General features: G+C 39.8%; 1 protein-coding gene and 1 long non-coding RNA gene across 2 annotated transcripts in view; one reads left to right on the forward strand and one right to left on the reverse strand.

Moving 5' to 3' along the window:
• Window positions 1-18,304, reverse strand: part of LOC124076751 (uncharacterized) — a 60,822-nt gene that overhangs the window by 40,078 nt on the left and 2,440 nt on the right. The window contains exon 2 of the mRNA XM_058572220.1: window positions 14,626-14,685. Within this exon, the coding sequence (XP_058428203.1) occupies window positions 14,626-14,685 (60 nt within the window). The remainder of the gene's footprint in view (window positions 1-14,625; window positions 14,686-18,304) is intronic.
• On the forward strand, window positions 5,473-7,781 carry LOC131423333 (uncharacterized). Its single transcript, XR_009224738.1, has 2 exons — window positions 5,473-6,512; window positions 6,612-7,781. It is a non-coding gene; the product is annotated as an uncharacterized LOC131423333 (long non-coding RNA).

An 18,304-nucleotide genomic window follows, 5' to 3' on the forward strand; every position in this document is an offset into this window, starting at 1 on the left:
GATAATAATATAACTGTTTAAAATTACCTGGGGCAGATATAGTGTCAAAAGCACACAGTGGCTTCGGAATTATACAACTGTATTTCTCGTGTAATAAGAAAGCAGCCCCTGCCGTGTGGTTCAATGAGTGGAGCAATTCTGCTGCCTTCATTCATTCACAGGTTCAGATCATCAGCATCTTGTTATTTTACCCTCCCCAGGTCATTGTCCTCATCTGCTTTGTCAAAGCTGGGATATGGAATGCTAGCTCACAAGAGTGAAAATACAGCACTGACCCAGAAAAAGGAGATTTTTCTTTTACAGAGATGATCTATAAAGGTACCTATCAGTTACACTCACATATGGACCCTAACATATACACATTTCAAAGGAGTATAGGATCAAGCTGGAAGACCATATCCTTGCTCATTTGCAGGGGGCAGGGTGGGGTTTAATGGGAAAGAAGAATCTACATCATAAGGTTGCTATGGAATAAATGAGGTGATGTGCTTAGAAGAATATCTGTCATTTATTGGGTGTTCTGAATGAAAAACTATGGTATAGCTAAATTGTAAGCTCCCTTATATTTTCAATGTTAGTCATTTGACTTTGAAAATCTAAGGGAGCTTACAATTTAGCTAGACCATAGTTTATCATTTAGAACATTCAATAAATGACAGGTGTTCTTCTAAGCACATCACCTCATTTATTCCATAGTTAGTCATTGGACTTTCTTTGGCCAATGAAAATGTACATGTCAGTGATGAATGCTCCTTCTGGTCCAAAGGATTAAAAGCCATTCACCCTGTTTTGTTTGTTTGTTTTGTTTTTCCTCTCAGTCATGGTAATCATGGAAAGCAAGTGCCAGTCTGAATCCCCTGGTAAATACAGTGAGCAGAGACCTATGCCCACACCCTCAAAAACAAAACAAAAACCATGGGCATGTAATAGAAGCAAGAAGCAAGAAATAAACATCTGTTTTATTAAGCCATTGAGGCTTTGGGATTGTTTGTTATTGAAGCACAACCTAGCTTATCTTGTCTGATACATGAAAATTTCAGGACATTTGATCAATAGGAATTTTAGGAGGCTCCTTCATGTTCTATGTTTGGAATTTCAATTAAAATCACTAAAAATAAACTTGAAATTGACTGATAAGTTTATTTATGCATCCTTTAGTTCCTATTTGATCATAACTGATTATACTGAGACATCACAGATATTAATGATTATGCATGATAGACAAACCAATCTACCTGGGTAGATTAGATATGAGGTGTCCCCCAAAAGCTCTTATGTAAGACAATGTAAGAAAAGTACAGAATGAAATGATTATGAGATTTTTAACCTAATCAGTGCGTTAATCCACTGATATGGATTAACTGGGTGGTAACTGTAGGCAGGTGGGGAGTGGCTAGAAGAGGTGGGTTATAGGAGGCCCTTGGGGTTTATATTTTGTCCCTGATGAGTGGTGCTTTCTCTGCTTCCTGGTTGCCATGTCCCTAGCTGCTTTACTCCTCCACACCCTTCCACCATGTTGTTCTGCCTCACCTCAGGCCCAGAGCAATGGAGTCAGCTGTCTATGAACTGAGACCTCTGAAACCATGAGCCCAAATAATTTTCTTCCTCAAAATTGTTTTTATCACATTTTGGGGGTCATGATAGCAAAAGAAACATTAAAATACTGGGTTTGATATTACATTATAAAAACACATTCACTGATTGCTAAGATCTTCCTTCCATGTCTGCATCTGAGAGCAAAACTGACATTTGGAATGTTCTGATTCACCTCCCCTGAAATAGGAGGGGTTGCCATCTAGCCACAGCTATGGAAATACCAATATCAAGGATGGGCCATGAATGGAAACGGAGATCCAGCAAAAGTTTTTACATTTCCTCCATTTAGGATTTCAGATGTATTGGCAAATCAGAATATCACATGGCTATAAAAGGTTGTATTCTCTTGTTAAAATCTAGAGAACCAGTAGGCTGAGTAGCTTATTAGGATAATAGACATAAAACAGCTGTAGCTATTACTTACAATCACTTACCATGTGAAATGTCAGTACATTAACTACTTTGCCCACATAATTCACCTAATCCTTACTTCAGACTTTTTGAAACGGTATTTAGTAGTATTCCCTTTTTACAATAGAGGAAACAGAAGCTTAGAAAGTGACATAGATATTTATTTCACCTTTTACATGCTGATGGGTTATGTGAAATGCCTAAGGCTGGCAGTTCTTGAATGACATAATCAGAATTTAAACTCAGGCATATGACTCCAAAGTCCATTTGTTTAACTGATAAGCTACACCTTCAATTCAGCATAACAACTATTAGAAGAACTGAGATGTACAAACATCCAAACACCTGCAGGAGCAAAGAAACAGTAAAGTACCTTGATGAATCAAGGAAGGATTTGTTGAGTCTTGGATTGGTAGAAATTGGTCATATAGCAAAGGGGGAAGAACATTTGAATAAAAGGAAATTTATGTTTCTCCTGAAAACTTGACATTATTAATATTATATTCACTGTGACTCTTACAACTAACCATATTTCCACCTTTATATTGGCTTCCAGGGAATTCAAAGTCACATGTATATCATTCCTTCAGCAACCATCTACAACCTAATGATAAAAGCATTTGTGTAGTAATCAAGACTTTATCAACATCCCATTTTCACTTTTCCTTTTGACCCAATAATTCAGTTTCTTTATTTTTATTGTATTATTATTTTCTTAAAGATATTCTCAGATTCTTCTGGGAACATCAAGGTATATACATGAACTTATTAACAATAAATACAACTTTTTTTATTTTTCTAAAATAAAATAATTCATTTCCTCAGAATCATTTTATAACAGTAAATCGAAAATGTGAATAATTAAAGGATAGTATCTTCCGCCATGATACAACTATGGATAAAGAGTCCAACTACGGTGGGCTTGGTGGTGCACTCCTATAATCTCAGTGGCTCAGTTGGCTGACGCAGGAGGATCACAAGTTCAAAGCTAGCCTCAGTAAAAGTAAGGCACTAAGCAATTCAGTGAGACCCTATCTCTAAATAAAATACCGACTAGGGCTGGGGATATGGCTGAGTGATCAAGTGCCCCTGAGTTCAATTCCCAGTAAACACCCCCCCCCCACCAAACAAAAAAGAGTCCATCTATCTGGTTAGCAAAAATTCAAAAGTTTGATAACACCCTCTGATGGTAAGACTGGGGACAGAGGGACAGACAACCTCAAATAGAGCTAATAGGATTATAAGTTAATAAACTCTCATGGAAGACAATTTGATGATAGTTATCGAAAATTACAAAATCATAAAACCACGGATCCAATATGGTATCTATATACTGGTTTCCCAATGACCAACATACAGTGCTATTCATTTCAGCCTCATTTCTAAAAAAATAGATTGGAAATAAAATTAATGTCCATTAATAAAGGACTGGTCAAATGAATTATTTATTTCCACTCTCAAACATTTTTTAGATCTCTAAAATGCTCAGTCTATGGACACTGGGCTCATGATGATTTGTGATTAAATTGACCCCAACAGAGTCTATCAGCATCAGTGTCCATTCCACTTTACCACAATGCTTACTCACACTGCCAGGTCAGTTTTCTCTTACCTGTGAGGGTCATTGAGAGCAAATGGTTTGCTAGTAAACACATATCTGTACTGTTTTCCTTTATTCATTCAATTCATTCATACCTAATCTATCAAATCATCACAGCATTTACTTTGTGTCATGTTCTATGCCAGGCATATTTTAGGGCAGAGACGTAAAATGCATACATTTACAGACCACAGATATTCCTCACAGATAAGTGATGAGTCAGAAAATCCATGTTCCACATACAACCGTTAGGCATAAGAATCAGATGCAAGTCAAGCAAAGGCAGAGATTTAATTCAAACCTTCATTCCTTTCATGAGTTTAATGATGTAATTTGAGTGGAATTCAATCTGAACAGTTAGAAATTATGCAATTAATTATATTTGTCTTCTATTTCAATTACTAAGTGACCCAATGCCATTATTATAGCATTTGGAAGACATGACAATGGTGGTTGTCAAAAGCTAAGGCCTTAATGTTCTGCCAGCTCATGGGCCTCGTATAAATTCCACTAATATTAGGCAGAAGGTGACTAAATGGAATGTCCCCAGTCTACCATTCCCTGGGGGATGTTTGACGATGTCACAGGAGAAGTGTCATTATGCTTTCCAAATGGAAATGATTTGAATTCAGTTTATACTCCAATCAGGAATGGTTTCCCCTGCACTGAAGATTGCTCTAATTGCAGAGAGAGTATAACCACCCAAAGCACTGTTTGTCTTAGGGACAGCAGCTGAGTTTCTCCAACATTCTGCTATGTATGTGTACCGTATTTTCTTTATTCATTCATCTCTTGATGGCCACCTAGGCTGATTTCATATTTTAGCTATTGTGAACAGTGGGGTTTTGATAACATTTTAGTGGATTTAACACCTGAAATTCTGTCACTGATTTTTTTGATCAATTTTTATTTATTTCCTACTCTCAGGTACTGTGCTTGGTACTGGAACATAGAGGAGTGAACTAAACAAGCTCTGTCCTTGCCTTCAAGAATTCTGGAGTCTATAGTAGAGGAAGGGAAAGAAAGGGAGAGTGTTGGGGAATGAAATTGAACAAATTATGTTGTGTCCATGTACAAAAAGTGTCACAATAAATTCTGCTATTATGTATAATTTTAATGCATCAATAAAAACATTAAAAATGTTTTATATTTTTAAAAAAAGAATCCTGGAGTGTAATAGTCTGAATCTTTCCCTGCCAGGTGCTCTTTCTATTCTGTGATATGCCTGTATCAGCTACACAAAAAGCCATCTGTTATTAGCCCTTATTGGTGCCTTACACCCTGTGCAGAGCTTCATAAATGTAGCTTGGAAAGCTCATATTAGACCAGATGCTAATGTTCTGTCCAGCTTCCAATATGTCAAACCATTTTACATAACACAATTGAAAATAATAATGACCACTGCGATACTTTGTACCCTGTGATAAACCAAAAATGACAGGCTCCTAGTATTAGTTATCTATTGCTTCATAACAAATTACTCCCAAATTTGGAGGCGGCGGGTGGCAGGTACTGGGGATTGAACTCAAGGGGCACTCGACCACTGAGCCACATCCTCAGCCCTATTTTGTATTTTATTTAGAGTCAGGGACTCACTGAGTTGCTTAGCACCTTGCTTTTGCTGAAGCTGGCTTTGAACTCCAATCCTCCTGCCTCAGCCTCCCAAGCTGCTGGGATTACAGGCATGCACCTCCTCAGCCGGCAAACTTAGCATCTTAACTATAAACATTTTATTATCTCACACAGTTTCCTTAGGTCAGAAATGCAGGAGTGACTTAGGTGGGTGGTTCTTGATCAGGATCTCTCTTGAGGTTGCAGTTGAAATATTGTCTGGGACTGCAATATTAAGGCTTAACTAGGGCTGGAGGACCTGCTTTCAAGTGTCCTTGCTCACATGCCTGATGAGGTCATGCTGGCTGTTGGAGGAGGTCTGTTTCTCACCACGGGGATCTTCCCTTAGGGGTGCTCGAGTGCCCCTATGACATGACATGACATGACAGATAACTTCCCCCTCGGGAAATGATCCACTTGCCAGCAAGGTAGAAGCTGCAATGTCTTCAATGACCTAATCTTAAAAGTCACACACTATCTCTTCTGCCACATAGTATTCTTTAGAAGCAGTTCATGAAGTCTGGCCCACAATCAAGTGAAGATGAAGTAGGCTTCACCTTTTGAAATGATGTTTTCAAAGAATTTTCAGATATATTTTAAAACTATGATCATCTGGTACACTTGTAGGCCCCCAAATAATAAATCTTGAATAATTTCTATAAACCTAGAATTCTCTAACAAAAATAATTGTATCTCCAACTTTGGCTATGCTGGTATCTAAAAGTGTATCATGACTTTTGTGTATATGATAACCATATGAGCAAGTTGCTATTTTCACCCTGAATAGATTAATGAGTTCTTGGGAACTGATGATTTTGTAGTTTTTCATTTAAATACTTATTATGTTTTACATTGCCCAGTGAGTCCTTCTAAAGTCTGACCCCCTTGCACTCTTTGCAAGTGAACTTCTATTTTTCTTTTCTAGATACCTCATCTTGAGCATTCCTTCAGCAATGTTCGGATAGGGCTTTCCACCCTCCAAACCTTTCAGCCAACCACACAGGAGGAAGTTGTACAGAAATGGGGAATGAGATGGCCCTCACAAGATCACAGAGCAGCAGGAGCACACAAAGCACCATCTAGTTCAGAGACTCTTCTCCTTATCACCTCATTTATCTTAGCAAAGGGAAAGTGGGAATTGGAATCGGAACCCACAGCAGATTATTTATCATTCACTGGGCAAAATGTGATGAGAAAGCCTTCCAAGTTCTCATGACAAAGTTCTCAACAACTTTTGCTGACTTCAAAGTCAGGAAACTTTCCAAGAGTTACTATCTATTGTTTTATATCCCCGGTAATTCTTCCCTGATTTTGGTAGTCGGCGGAGGGGGGGGGGGCAACTAGGGATAACAGATATGTGACATATTCATGTGCATCTCTCCTCCTTTAATAGTTTCTCTACGTTTGGGGGAATCCCAAATACGAGTCAATGGAGTCAGAATTCAAATTCCAAGCATCCTAGCAACTAAGCTGATGCAAATGATCCAGACCCCCCTCAAGAGTCCACTCTACAGACACGACAGACTTAGGTTCCAACCACGAAGTAGACAGGAGGAAAGAGGCTCTGCATAGAGCTTTGATTTCTGCTGGTACGGTGGTGCTGGAAGCCTCTGTTTCTCAGTGATGGCAGCAACAGCAGGTGCTGAGTGTTTGCACAGTTGAGTGCCTGGCGCAGAAATGACGCCATGGAATGGCATCCGTGACAAAGATGCCAGGTCCCTCGATTGCTGGATGAAGCAGCAGCAGTGGAAGCAGTTTCCTTTTCTGGCCCTTCCTGCAGCACTGTTTTTTGTCACTATTCAACACTGGTCCAGCTATCCTCATGATTCCCCAGCAACTCAGTCACCTTTTGTAAGTCAACCTGCACTTGCCTGCAGCTAAGGATCCTAAAGAGCATACTGAAGGTATCACCTGGGTACATTGCTGTCATTTTTCACAAGGGATCTATCCTGCAATAAGGTAAGCACCCAGGCTGCACCAGAGCTGCTCACTTAATTTTCATAGGCCATTTACAAAATTGATTAAAGAACTCCAAATTCTCTGGGTCAACGTGACATCCTCTATAGCAACATCACAACTGGCACTTTCTAATACTTTACTAAGTCCTAAAACAATGCCCCAAAGCCTTGACTAAGAGCATAAAAAGAGCGGCCAGGTGCTTTTTCTTCCCCAAAAGGAAGACAAGCCCTACCTTCAAGGCCAGAATACACAAGCCTACAGTCCTACCAACAAAGAGAAGACTATAAATGTGACAAGAGACAAAGTGGGTCTGCCAGGACACCCATGCAAGCAGATTTTCAAAATACTTATACACTGGCATAACTTGGGCACATTCCATACATGCACACCAGCAGTTATAACCCCTACACTCTCTCACTCTATCTTACTTTATGTTTATGCTCTATTCCTCTCTAGATTGTAAACATTACAGACATATTTTTAAAGATATATTTTAAAAGGCAAGAATCATGTCCATTTTATGCACCTCCAATCCTTGACATAAAATCTGACATATTTAGACAATACATCATTGTAAAACATAAGAATAAATGAATAAATGATTCCTTTGTGTAGCATAATGTTTAATGATATACAAAGTATCTTCACATCTCTTGTGTTCTTTAATTCTCACAGCCCCTCTATGAGGTCAGTGTGATTTTTTTTTCCCTAATATGCAGAGCTCAAGTAGAGGCTCTGGCAAGGTTTAAGTCCAGCCTAAGTGACACTTAGTGATAGACCAGCTCTTCTGATTCCCAGCCCCAATCTCTTTCCATTACCATCTCTGCATTTTAGTTCCCTTTTGGATTGCTTTTTCCACCCAAAAGTTCACTGAAGTAATCATCTAAATCCTTCCAGCTGCTGGCCTGAGCTTTCCCAACTAAACAGCTTTAGAATACAAGATGTTGTAGGAAGATAAGAGGATGCTCAACTGTAAAACATGTGTACAGGAGTCATGTGTATTTGTAATAGAAATCAGTCTATTCTAAAACCAACTCTTTTCATGTCTAATTGCTATGGAGACTCAGAGTGTGTGTATTAATTAGGACACATTTTGTCTACAAGTAATAGAAATTTAATCAAACTAAAAATATTTTTGGAAGGACATGGAACAGTTCACATGATTCATAAATCAATTGACCAACCAAGCACAGCTGAACAGGTAACTGGTCTCTTTCTGTGTCTGCTGCTTTCCGTCAACCATCCTATTCTCTGTTATTGTAAAATGCTTCCTCAGCATGGCGAGAAAGATGGCAATAAAACTTCCTGTGCTTTATATCTAAACTTTAAGACATTTCATAAACCCTCTTTTCCTTTGACCCAATGTGAAACAATTGGGAACAACTCAGAGTGATAGATTGAATTTGTTGGCTTCAGTACTTCTTACCATGGTCTGAAAGAGGGAGAGCATACCATCCCCCTCCCTCAAGTGACTCAGCCAGGTGGTTTATAGTGTTCAGTGAAATGCAGGTGAAAGTGAAGTTATGTGATTTCCAAACCTAAACCTTAAGTACCAGCATATGTTACTACTTCTCCTCTTGCCCTTCTGCTATAGCTTTGAGAGATTCTGTCAGCAGTGTCTCTTCCTTCAGCCTGGACTCGGGGAAAAAAAATATGCGTTTGAACAGAGACCCCCCCCCCCTCAGCCATCTTCAGAATTGTAGCACCACGTGGAGCCACCCCCAACTGCCCCTCAGACCCAGGAGTGAGAACAATTGATGATTCTTTTAAGTCACCCAAGCTCTGGTATAGTATAATATGTGAAACTGTAAAAGCTAACTGATGAACCCCATTTTATTAATTGATCACCACCACACCAAAAATCTGTGACCAGAATTGTGATCATGAAAAAAAAAAAAAACTCTTTCTTCTGCACAAATATTTCATTTGAAAAAGGAGGAGGAAATGGTTCTCAGAAGAAAGTCTTGGCAGGAGTCAAAAGGATGCTAGGCACACAAGTCAGCCGGAATATACCAGAGTCCGGAATTCCCCAACTTCCATCTGTATTTTTATTATTTTATTCAATAAACACTTCACGCAATGAATTCTTTATTGTTTTTCTCACCTTTAACTCCTCTGTTACAATTTAATATGATGTTTTTCTGACTTGGCAATATTCAAAAAAGACCTCGAGAAAGAGGAAGACCACATGTTTCAAGCTAAGTATTTATTACTGTGAGTGGGAAAATAGAAAACAAAATGAGATGGAGTTGGAAAGGACATAGAGCAAAGAAACTGGGGTGAAACCATGAATCATAAATAAACCCCTGATCTGGAGCGGCACCACAGATGGCTGGTCTAATCCTGGTCACCTCTGCTGCACCCTACACTGGTAGAGTACTTTGAGAAGAATGTGGGAGACACCATTGAAAACTACACTAAGGGAAAGCAAGAAGAAGGGGGATCCCAGAATAGCAACTGTATTGGTATTTCTTTCCTTTCCCTGATGTCTTCATGTCTTTCCTTCCCTCTCACTCCACACATCACCACCAACAGAACTGAATGGAAATGACAAAATGGGTACTTGGAGGTTACATGCATTCTATCCCCGAGTTGCTGTAATAGCTGGTTCATTACACCAGAACTTTTCTATAATATATTACTAAATCATTTGTGGGATTGAATCCTCCATGTGAAGTGCACCACATGTCCTGTCAAAATAACTTCTTATAGCTGTGTAACAATTGTGGGTGGCCTGTGATCACCTTGTCAGAGTGTCTTTTACACCCAGAGCTGGATGCCAGATTCCACATTACTTGCTACCCGGCCCCTCCCTCCACATAACTTATGCTCCCTATATTTTTTTTTCTTTTGCTGGCAGTTGCTAGCCAAATAGCAATTTGCAGTTATTTATGCAGCTTAAACCCTATTGTCAACATCCTTATCCTCAATACACAACCATTCCAGTGGTGTGAGTTGAGCTTTTTGGGAGGGAGATGGGCTGAGGTTAACAGAAGCAAGGCTTCCTGGGGTCTTCAGCCAAAGCACACATTGTTGCTGAGCTGCTTTTTCTCCTTCTCGCCTCTATTTGGGGGTGGATTTTCATTTGGAATTAAAAACAGATCACAGCTTGTTGTTTGTTTGCTATTGTCAGGTCAGACCCAGTACTCAGGGAGAGGGTGGTATCGCTGTGTGCATAGAATTTTCTTGGCAGTTTAATAGGGATGATGGAATTTGTCTGCGTTTGTATAGCACCTTCCCTCCCTCCCGGCCTCTCAAAGGCCTCCCAAAAGGGAACTTAATCCTCCCTGCAGCTGGAGAGGAAGTCAGGTGTGGTGTGGGACATTGTGCCCCTCACAACCTCAAGCCCATTTTAGAGGGTATAGTTCAAGGAGAACAGAAAGCATCATGGAAGGACAGAGGGGAGTGCACGGACCACAGATGGGGCCTCTGTGCCATTCCTAAAACAAGAATCCCCGGTGGGGAGATAAACTTCAAAAAGATACTCCTTCCTCTGAGCTGACTTAGCCCCATGCCAAGTCACACAATTCCACAAGTGGAATATGGACAGGATTTAAGTAACCCCTTGTCCCATCAGACAGGGACTTTTATACATGGCACAGTTGTATACCAAAGGAAGCAAACTAGATCAGAATCTCCATTCCACTGCTGACCAGTTGAGGAGACCATCGATGCCTTAATATCTTTTTTTAAAAAATATTTATTTATTTATTTTTAGTTTTCGGCGGACACAACATCTTTGTTTTATGTGGTGCTGAGGATCGAACCCGGGCCGCACGCATGCCAGGCAAGCGCGCTACTGCTTGAGCCACATCCCCAGCCCAATGCCTTAATATCTAAGTCAACAATTACAGTTCAGAAACCTCTAACAGTCTTTGCAAACTTCACCTCGCTTCTTCAACAAGTATTTATGAAGCACTTATGTTCCAAGCGTAGTAGCCTGCATCTTCCCTTTGAGAAGATAACAAAAATGGTAATAAATATCCAGAGTTGGGGTAGGCAGTCTGAAAAAGTACCCAGTGATTCTTACCTCCTGGTGATAGTGCTAATGTGTAATCTCCTCTCCTTCATTGTGAATTGAGCCTAGTAACCAAAGAATTATAACACATTTTAACAGGTGGGATGGCAACATAAGTCGTGATATCACTTCAGTGATCAGATCACAAAAGCCTGTGGCTTCCATCCTGCTAGTACCCTCTCCTACATTCCCATTTGCTCCCTTAGATGTGTGAATCTGCCATATTGTGAGAGACTCTATGGAGATGCCCACATGGCAAAGAACTAAGGGAAGCCTCCAGCCAATGGCTTGTGAGAAACTGAGACCTCAAACCAACAACTCATGAAGAATTAAATTCTGCCAACAACTACATGAGGAAGCTGGGAGTATATCCTTCCCAGGGTAGCTTTGATAGGATTAACCCTTGTGAAAGACCCTGAGCCAGAAGGCTCAGCTAAGCCTCACCTGGATTCCTCATCTGCAGAATCTTGTGAAGTAATATATGTATGTTATCACTCTTGGGGGTGATATGTTACGCAGTACAAGGCTGTAATCACAAGGTTATGATCAAGCCATTGGCCAGGACTGCAGTCATCTCAAGGCTCATTTCTCTGAGAAGGGAAAGATCCACTTCCAAGTTCATGCGCAGGGTTATGGAAAGAATTCATTTCTTCAAAGGTTGTTGAACCGAAGACGCAAATCCACAAGGATTCCACAGTTCCACAATTCTGCCTTTCTGTCCTTTACCACATGAGCCTCTCTGTAGGGACAGCCCGCAGCATGACAGCTGTCTTCGATCACAGTGAGCAAGTCAGAGAGCAAAGTGGTTGAGAAAGACAGAAGCCAGGGTGTTTTTGTAATCTAATCTCAAAAGTAATATCCCAACACTTTTTCTGTTTTCTATTGATTAGAAGCAAGTAACTAGATCCAGCCCATACAAAAGGGGAGGGGATTCCACAAAGACATGATCCCCAGGAGGTGGGGATCCTCATCATCAGAAGCCATCTTAGAAGCTGCCTACCACATGGACTGATGAGTCCATCCCCCATCCATTCTCCAGGGCCTCATGAGGCCTCAGAGATTCTCTCTACCCTATCCTCTCTCTATTTATTTGTTCATGGTCTTTACACCTCAAATATGAATTCAGGAGAGCTTCTTGATGAGGGATACCTTCTTTCTATTCTCCCAGCTGATACTCAGAACACTGACTGATATTTCTAATCACATTGTATTGTATTGTATCGTATTCCTATTTTAAAATGTCCACTTGCCCCCAAATTATTCTTCTACCACTCAAGACTTTTGTTAGTCTAACCCCACATATCTCTCCAGTAATACTTTCCTTCCCTCTCACATCCAGCCAGATAAATATAATGACAGCTAGTAGCCCTCTCCATGTTCTTGATACCTGGAATATTCTTCTCTATCTGGAATATTCTTCCCTTTCTCCCCACCTATCAGAACTTTCCCCAAATTTCACGACTCAGTATAATACCTTTTTCTTTCTTAAAGTCTTAAAACTTATGACAGAATACCCTGGACATGGCTAGTCAAGGAATCTGTATGATAGTCTGGTTTGGTCACCATGGACCCAAGTGGTGGCTTCTTCCTCTTCCCAATTCTTGAACCACCCTTTACTCACTGAATCCCCGATGACAATTATCACAGAGCTCTATCAGTGTGTAGTCTCAACTAAAAACTAATGTGTTCCCAATACATATATATTGATAAAATATGTGAAACACATTAAAATTGAAGAGCCAAGCGGGGATGTCCAGTTTGAGGAGAGTATAATCTACCATTGACTGTGGTCACAGTATGTTCTAGAGCTGTTCTACCAACTTTCCCAGGATTTCATTTTTATTATTTCACCTTCAGTAACTCATCATTATTAGCTGAATGAAATTATTGTGATTTACATTCATAAGCATGCAATTCTTTCTTAGACATTATTCCTTAGCTTCATTTATAATATAAGGAAAAAGAGAGCTCATCTTGAAGTTTAAAAAAGGGAGGAAGAGATATTCTAATGCTATCATGATTCCTTGAAATTAAAAAGAAGGATATAAGAATGGCCATAGATATACATATTTGTGTGGGTGAAGTGTTATGGCATACAGTGAAGGTGCTGACGGTCTACATATTCTCTGTGATACATATTACACCAGGGATACCCTAAGAATAAAATAAAAGCTTAAGAAAAGGGAAAACGTTTTTGGTAAATTGAATTTGTATGTAATTAAGAAAATTTAGGAGAGTTAAATTTTCACTCACATACTAATAGAAAACAAAAAATAACAATTATTGATCACCTACTAATTACCTTACTGTCCAATCTAGCATCACAAAGATTCATTTTACAAAGGAAAGAGGGAAGAAAGGAAGGAATGGATTGAGGAAGAAAGGAAAGGGGGAGGGAGAGAGAGAAAAGGAAAGTCCATAGAGGTTATTTAATTTTTCCAAACATCATACAACCAATAGTTTATGAGGCCAAGATTCCAACTCCACCCTGGCTGATTCCAAATCCCATGCAGCATCGTCTTTAGGGTATCATAGCTGGAGATATGGCTTTACTCATGTTTAGGCGGTGTCATCCTGCCACTTACTCTAACATGGCTTCCTCCTGTTAGAAAGTTCACTAAAAACGTAGAGCAGATTTTTGATCCTTACTTTTCAAATGAGGAAACTGAAATTAAGGGAGAAAGGGACACAGCCCAATACTGCTGGGTCATCAAAACTATAAGAAGTGATAACAGGCCACAGGACATTGCAGAAAGGTCACATCCAGGCACTCACAGCAGAGCTCAGTGGTCAGTCAGTCCTTCCTTCCTCTTCCTGTTTACCCACTAATGGAAAAGAAGGGATGCTCTTTCTTACCTTCTAAATACCAGGAATTCTGAAGTTTGAAAACTTAGATCTAAGGAAGGAAAACACTCTACTTTTACCTATCAGGTTGAAGATGGGACAGCCACTTTTCAATGTTCCAATAAAGTTCAGTTTTTGAATGATTGATGCTTACCTCAGAGACTACTAAACTTATGGTACTTATAGTACCTATATTCTCACCATGTATATATTTATGTGTATGTATATACTTAAACACACATATATATACACACATTTTTACTTAAAAAATATAACAAAATGAATAGTTTTGATCAAACTGTGACATATTTACAAACTTTTCTTTAAATGATTTATGAGGGGCAGAACTACAGTAGAGCATGTGTGCTTAGCACACCTCAGGTCCTAGTTTCTATCCTTACCACCAAAGGGGGAAACATTTGTGGATGTGTGTACTTCTCTGCAGGACACATCAGAACTGCACTGTATGTTCCCTGTATGATAACAATGCTTAGAAATGGAGTTGAGATTGCCCGCCCTCAACCCTGCAGGACTGCTGAGCATGCCACCCACTTCCCAGTTCTAGCTCAAGTGAGCAAGTGCTTACCTCAGTAAGGCCTTTAATCTTCAGATATCCACAAAGATAAGAGTTCCCTGTGTCCACGTGCTGAAAAGAAAAGGACACACAGACCATTATATACACAGATGAATACACCCTGAAATGCTGGGAGAGTACTTTGGAAACCCTGTGAGGCTAGGATAGAGAGGTAGACCTGGTGGTCAGTGCAAGGACAGTGTAGCCAAAGGTTCTACCAGCCTTTGGGACTGCACCACTACACATGTGCCTGTTCTGACAATGCAAACTGATCTCAGGGCCCTCTCAACTTCCTTAAGCTGGAATCTTGGGACTGAAGTGCCTTTTGGGAACAGTGAGCCCACTTCTCAAATCTCATTTTCTGCAGTCTCCAACACAAGTTCATCTACACTGTGTGTTATTGAGCACCAGGTCTATTTACCTGTACACATGGGTATCATCCCTAAACCTGGGTCTGACTTTCTAATGTCTAACTAGTTTCCCTTTATTTCCTTGCTACTCAATCACTAGTCTAAAAAATGTACTCCTGCCCTGGTATTTATCCAAAATACCATGCTGCACTATTTCTTTATGAAATGAGAATAATATTCAGGAACAGAACCTTATGAAGACTTACATGGTATAATTTTAGTTTTGAACCAAAATACCAATCAAAATTCCGATTATACTGTAAATTTCTGCCCTGTCTATTCACATACAGATGCTTGAGTTTCTTAATGAGAAGAGTCATGAGCCGAAAATAAACAGGAATAACAGACATAGTAAATTTTGAGGTTTAGTAGCCACCACTTATTTTGGTTGCTGAGACTCTGCCGAGTGCCTACAACCAATTTCCTCTTTTTTCAGGCAGGCAGGGTTTAGATTTTGTTCTGGCAGCTACCCTATCCTGAAAGACCTGGTCAACTGCCGGGTGCAGTAGTGCACCACCTATAATCCCAGCAGTTTAGGAGGCTGAGACAGGAGGATCAAAGTCAGCCTCAGCATAAAGTGAAGTGCTAAAAAAACTTAGTGAGACCCTGTCTCTAAATAAAATACAAAAAATAGGACCAGGGATGTGGCTCAGTGGTCGAGTGCCCCTGAGGTCAATCCTCCATACCCTACCCCCACAAAAAAAAGATCTGGTCAACCCTGATGGATCTAGGATAAGCACAAGCCCCCATTCTCCTTACAAGTCATTGGTTTAGGGGTGAGTGACTCAGTTGTGGCCAATCAGATGGGTGTGAAAAATCTCCTGGGTGCACCCACAAAAGAGCACTGGCTTTCAAAGAGGCACATGAGGAAGAAATGGCCTTTTTCATTCCCCTGGTGGTGGTAGTATCTGTATGCAGAGTCCAATCTTAGAACAGCCATTAAGAAGAGATCAGGAGGAGAAACAGGCCACACAATGCTAGGGATGACAGCCCAGTAAGATGGAAGAATTTTGGCCCCTTAATTAACTATCCTGGGACCACGTCGCCTCTAAACGCCTTACAATGTGAGATAATAGGTTCATTTGTTCTGTAAACTATTTTGAAATGCAAAATATGGTTACTCATGGCTGAAAGCATACTAACTAGTACATTTATCCAAATCTATACAGACTCACCCTAAACAGGCAGAGTGTGAGTTTGTGACTTAAAATGAATCCAATTGTCACGAACTCTGGAACTCTGCCTAATAACCTTTGAATCAAAGCAAAACAAGGTTTAGTGGTACCTGTAGCACAATAAGACTTTCATTTTAAATTAAGGCTCATTTCAAGAAACTTGCAAAGTTTTGTGGCATTTATCAGATATTGGTCGATTATACCATAAATGAAATACTAAGGCAGTCCTTAAAAACTGTAATGATCTTGGTCAGCCAGATGATGTCAGCACCGAAGCAATTGAGCTTCAATAAAGCTAAAGTGCCTTCACAGTTTGGTGCTGGTGACAAAGGTATTCCATGTGAAAACTGCCAAAGCATTTTATGTGTCCTCATCTGCTGACCTTGGCATTGGACATTATGGAAAACAGCTGATTCACACTAATATGGTTCAGCAAAGAACTTTTATTAAAAGTTCTAACCTGAGGCCTTAAATTTCATGTATGCAATTCTCATTGAATTCAGTATAGTTTGGGGTTTCACAGCTGCTGGAAAGGGTATCAGGTGGCAGGGATACTTGCTAATAAGATTTAAAATTGAACTGTAAATTGGCTTGTATTTGCATGGATTATCACATGCTCAAGAATCAGAATTTCTGTTTGGCCTCCGTTCAACCATGTGTCTCTCCTATTCTGTCCAAATTGATCTTGATGATGGTTGATGAACTCAAAATAACCCCACAACACATACAGTTTTCACCAAATGAGGGGGCAGAATCTCAATGAGAAAGATAACAAGGCAAATGTTCAGCAAGGAAGTCTCACAGCACAGCTGTGTCCAACAGCTGCTCTTTTTAATATTCCTTTTAAAGGGACCCAGGCTTCACTCTACTGGTGGCTTCTAGAATGGTAGGAGAGGGAAAAAGTAGTCGCAGTAAGGGTAAAAAAGATCCAGTCAGAACCCCATAAAGGTTTGAGGAACACTATACTGGAATATCCCAATAGAAAATGCTCCAAAAAGCACACAAAAGATACTCATCACCACCAGCCACCAGAGAAATTCAAACACAGACCACACTGAGCTACTATTTCACACTCATCAGGATGATGACAGTCAAAAAGATGAACAATAGCAAGTGTTGGAGAGGATGTGCAAATTTAGAATCCTCATATGTCACTGGTGGAAATGTAAAATGACAGCCACTTTAGAAATGACTGGTAGTTCATCAAAATGTTACATATAGAGTTACTATATGACCCAGCAGTTTCACTCTTAGGTCTGTCTACCCACCCAAAAGAAGTAAAAGCATGTCCACATAAAAATCTGTACATGAGCTGAGCACAGTGCTAAGTCTACATTCTAGCTCTTAGGAGGCTGAGGCAGGAGGATCACTTAAGTACACGAGTTCAAAGTTATCCTGGACAATACAGTGAAACCCCATCTCAAAAACAACCATAAATGAACAAATTTGTACACAGATGTTCATAGCAGCATTATTTGTTATAGCCAAAAAGTATGAACAACCCAAATGTTTACCAACTGATGTACATCAATGTCTATCAACGGATAAACAAAAGGTTGTTACATCCATACAATGAACACTGGAACAATAAAAAGGAATGAATGTTGACACGTTCTAAAATATGGATGAATTTCATGAATCTTGAAAATATCATGCAAAGTTAAATAAGCCAGTCACAAGAAGATAAATATTGTTTCTAGTTATATGAAATAGCCAGAACAGGCAAATATATTTTAAAAAGTTAGCAGTTGCCTATGGTAGCGAAAGGTATGAAGGTTTCTTTGGGGGATGATAAAAATGTTCTAAAATTTGGTAGTGGTGATGGCTGCACAACTCTGAATATATTAAAAATTACTGAAATGTATACTTTAATAGGTGAATTATATAGTATGTGAATTATATGTGAATAAAGGTGCTTGAAAAGAAAAAGAAAGAGGCTTATGAAAGACAGGAGAAATATTCTGAGAAGGCTAAGTCTAAGAAACTTGTCCTGGCTGAAAAACCAGATGGTGGGGCAATTCACATGCCACTAACAAGTCGCAATGATGTGAATAAGCAGCTCACCAATCCAGATGTAGGGTGGCATTCCTTGGCATGGCCACTGCC

Source organism: Marmota monax, unplaced genomic scaffold, assembly GCF_021218885.2.
Source record: "Marmota monax isolate L192 unplaced genomic scaffold, Marmota_monax_Labrador192_F-V1.1 WCK01_AAM20220418_F8-fsc00974, whole genome shotgun sequence".
Taxonomy (NCBI): Eukaryota; Metazoa; Chordata; class Mammalia; order Rodentia; family Sciuridae; genus Marmota; species Marmota monax.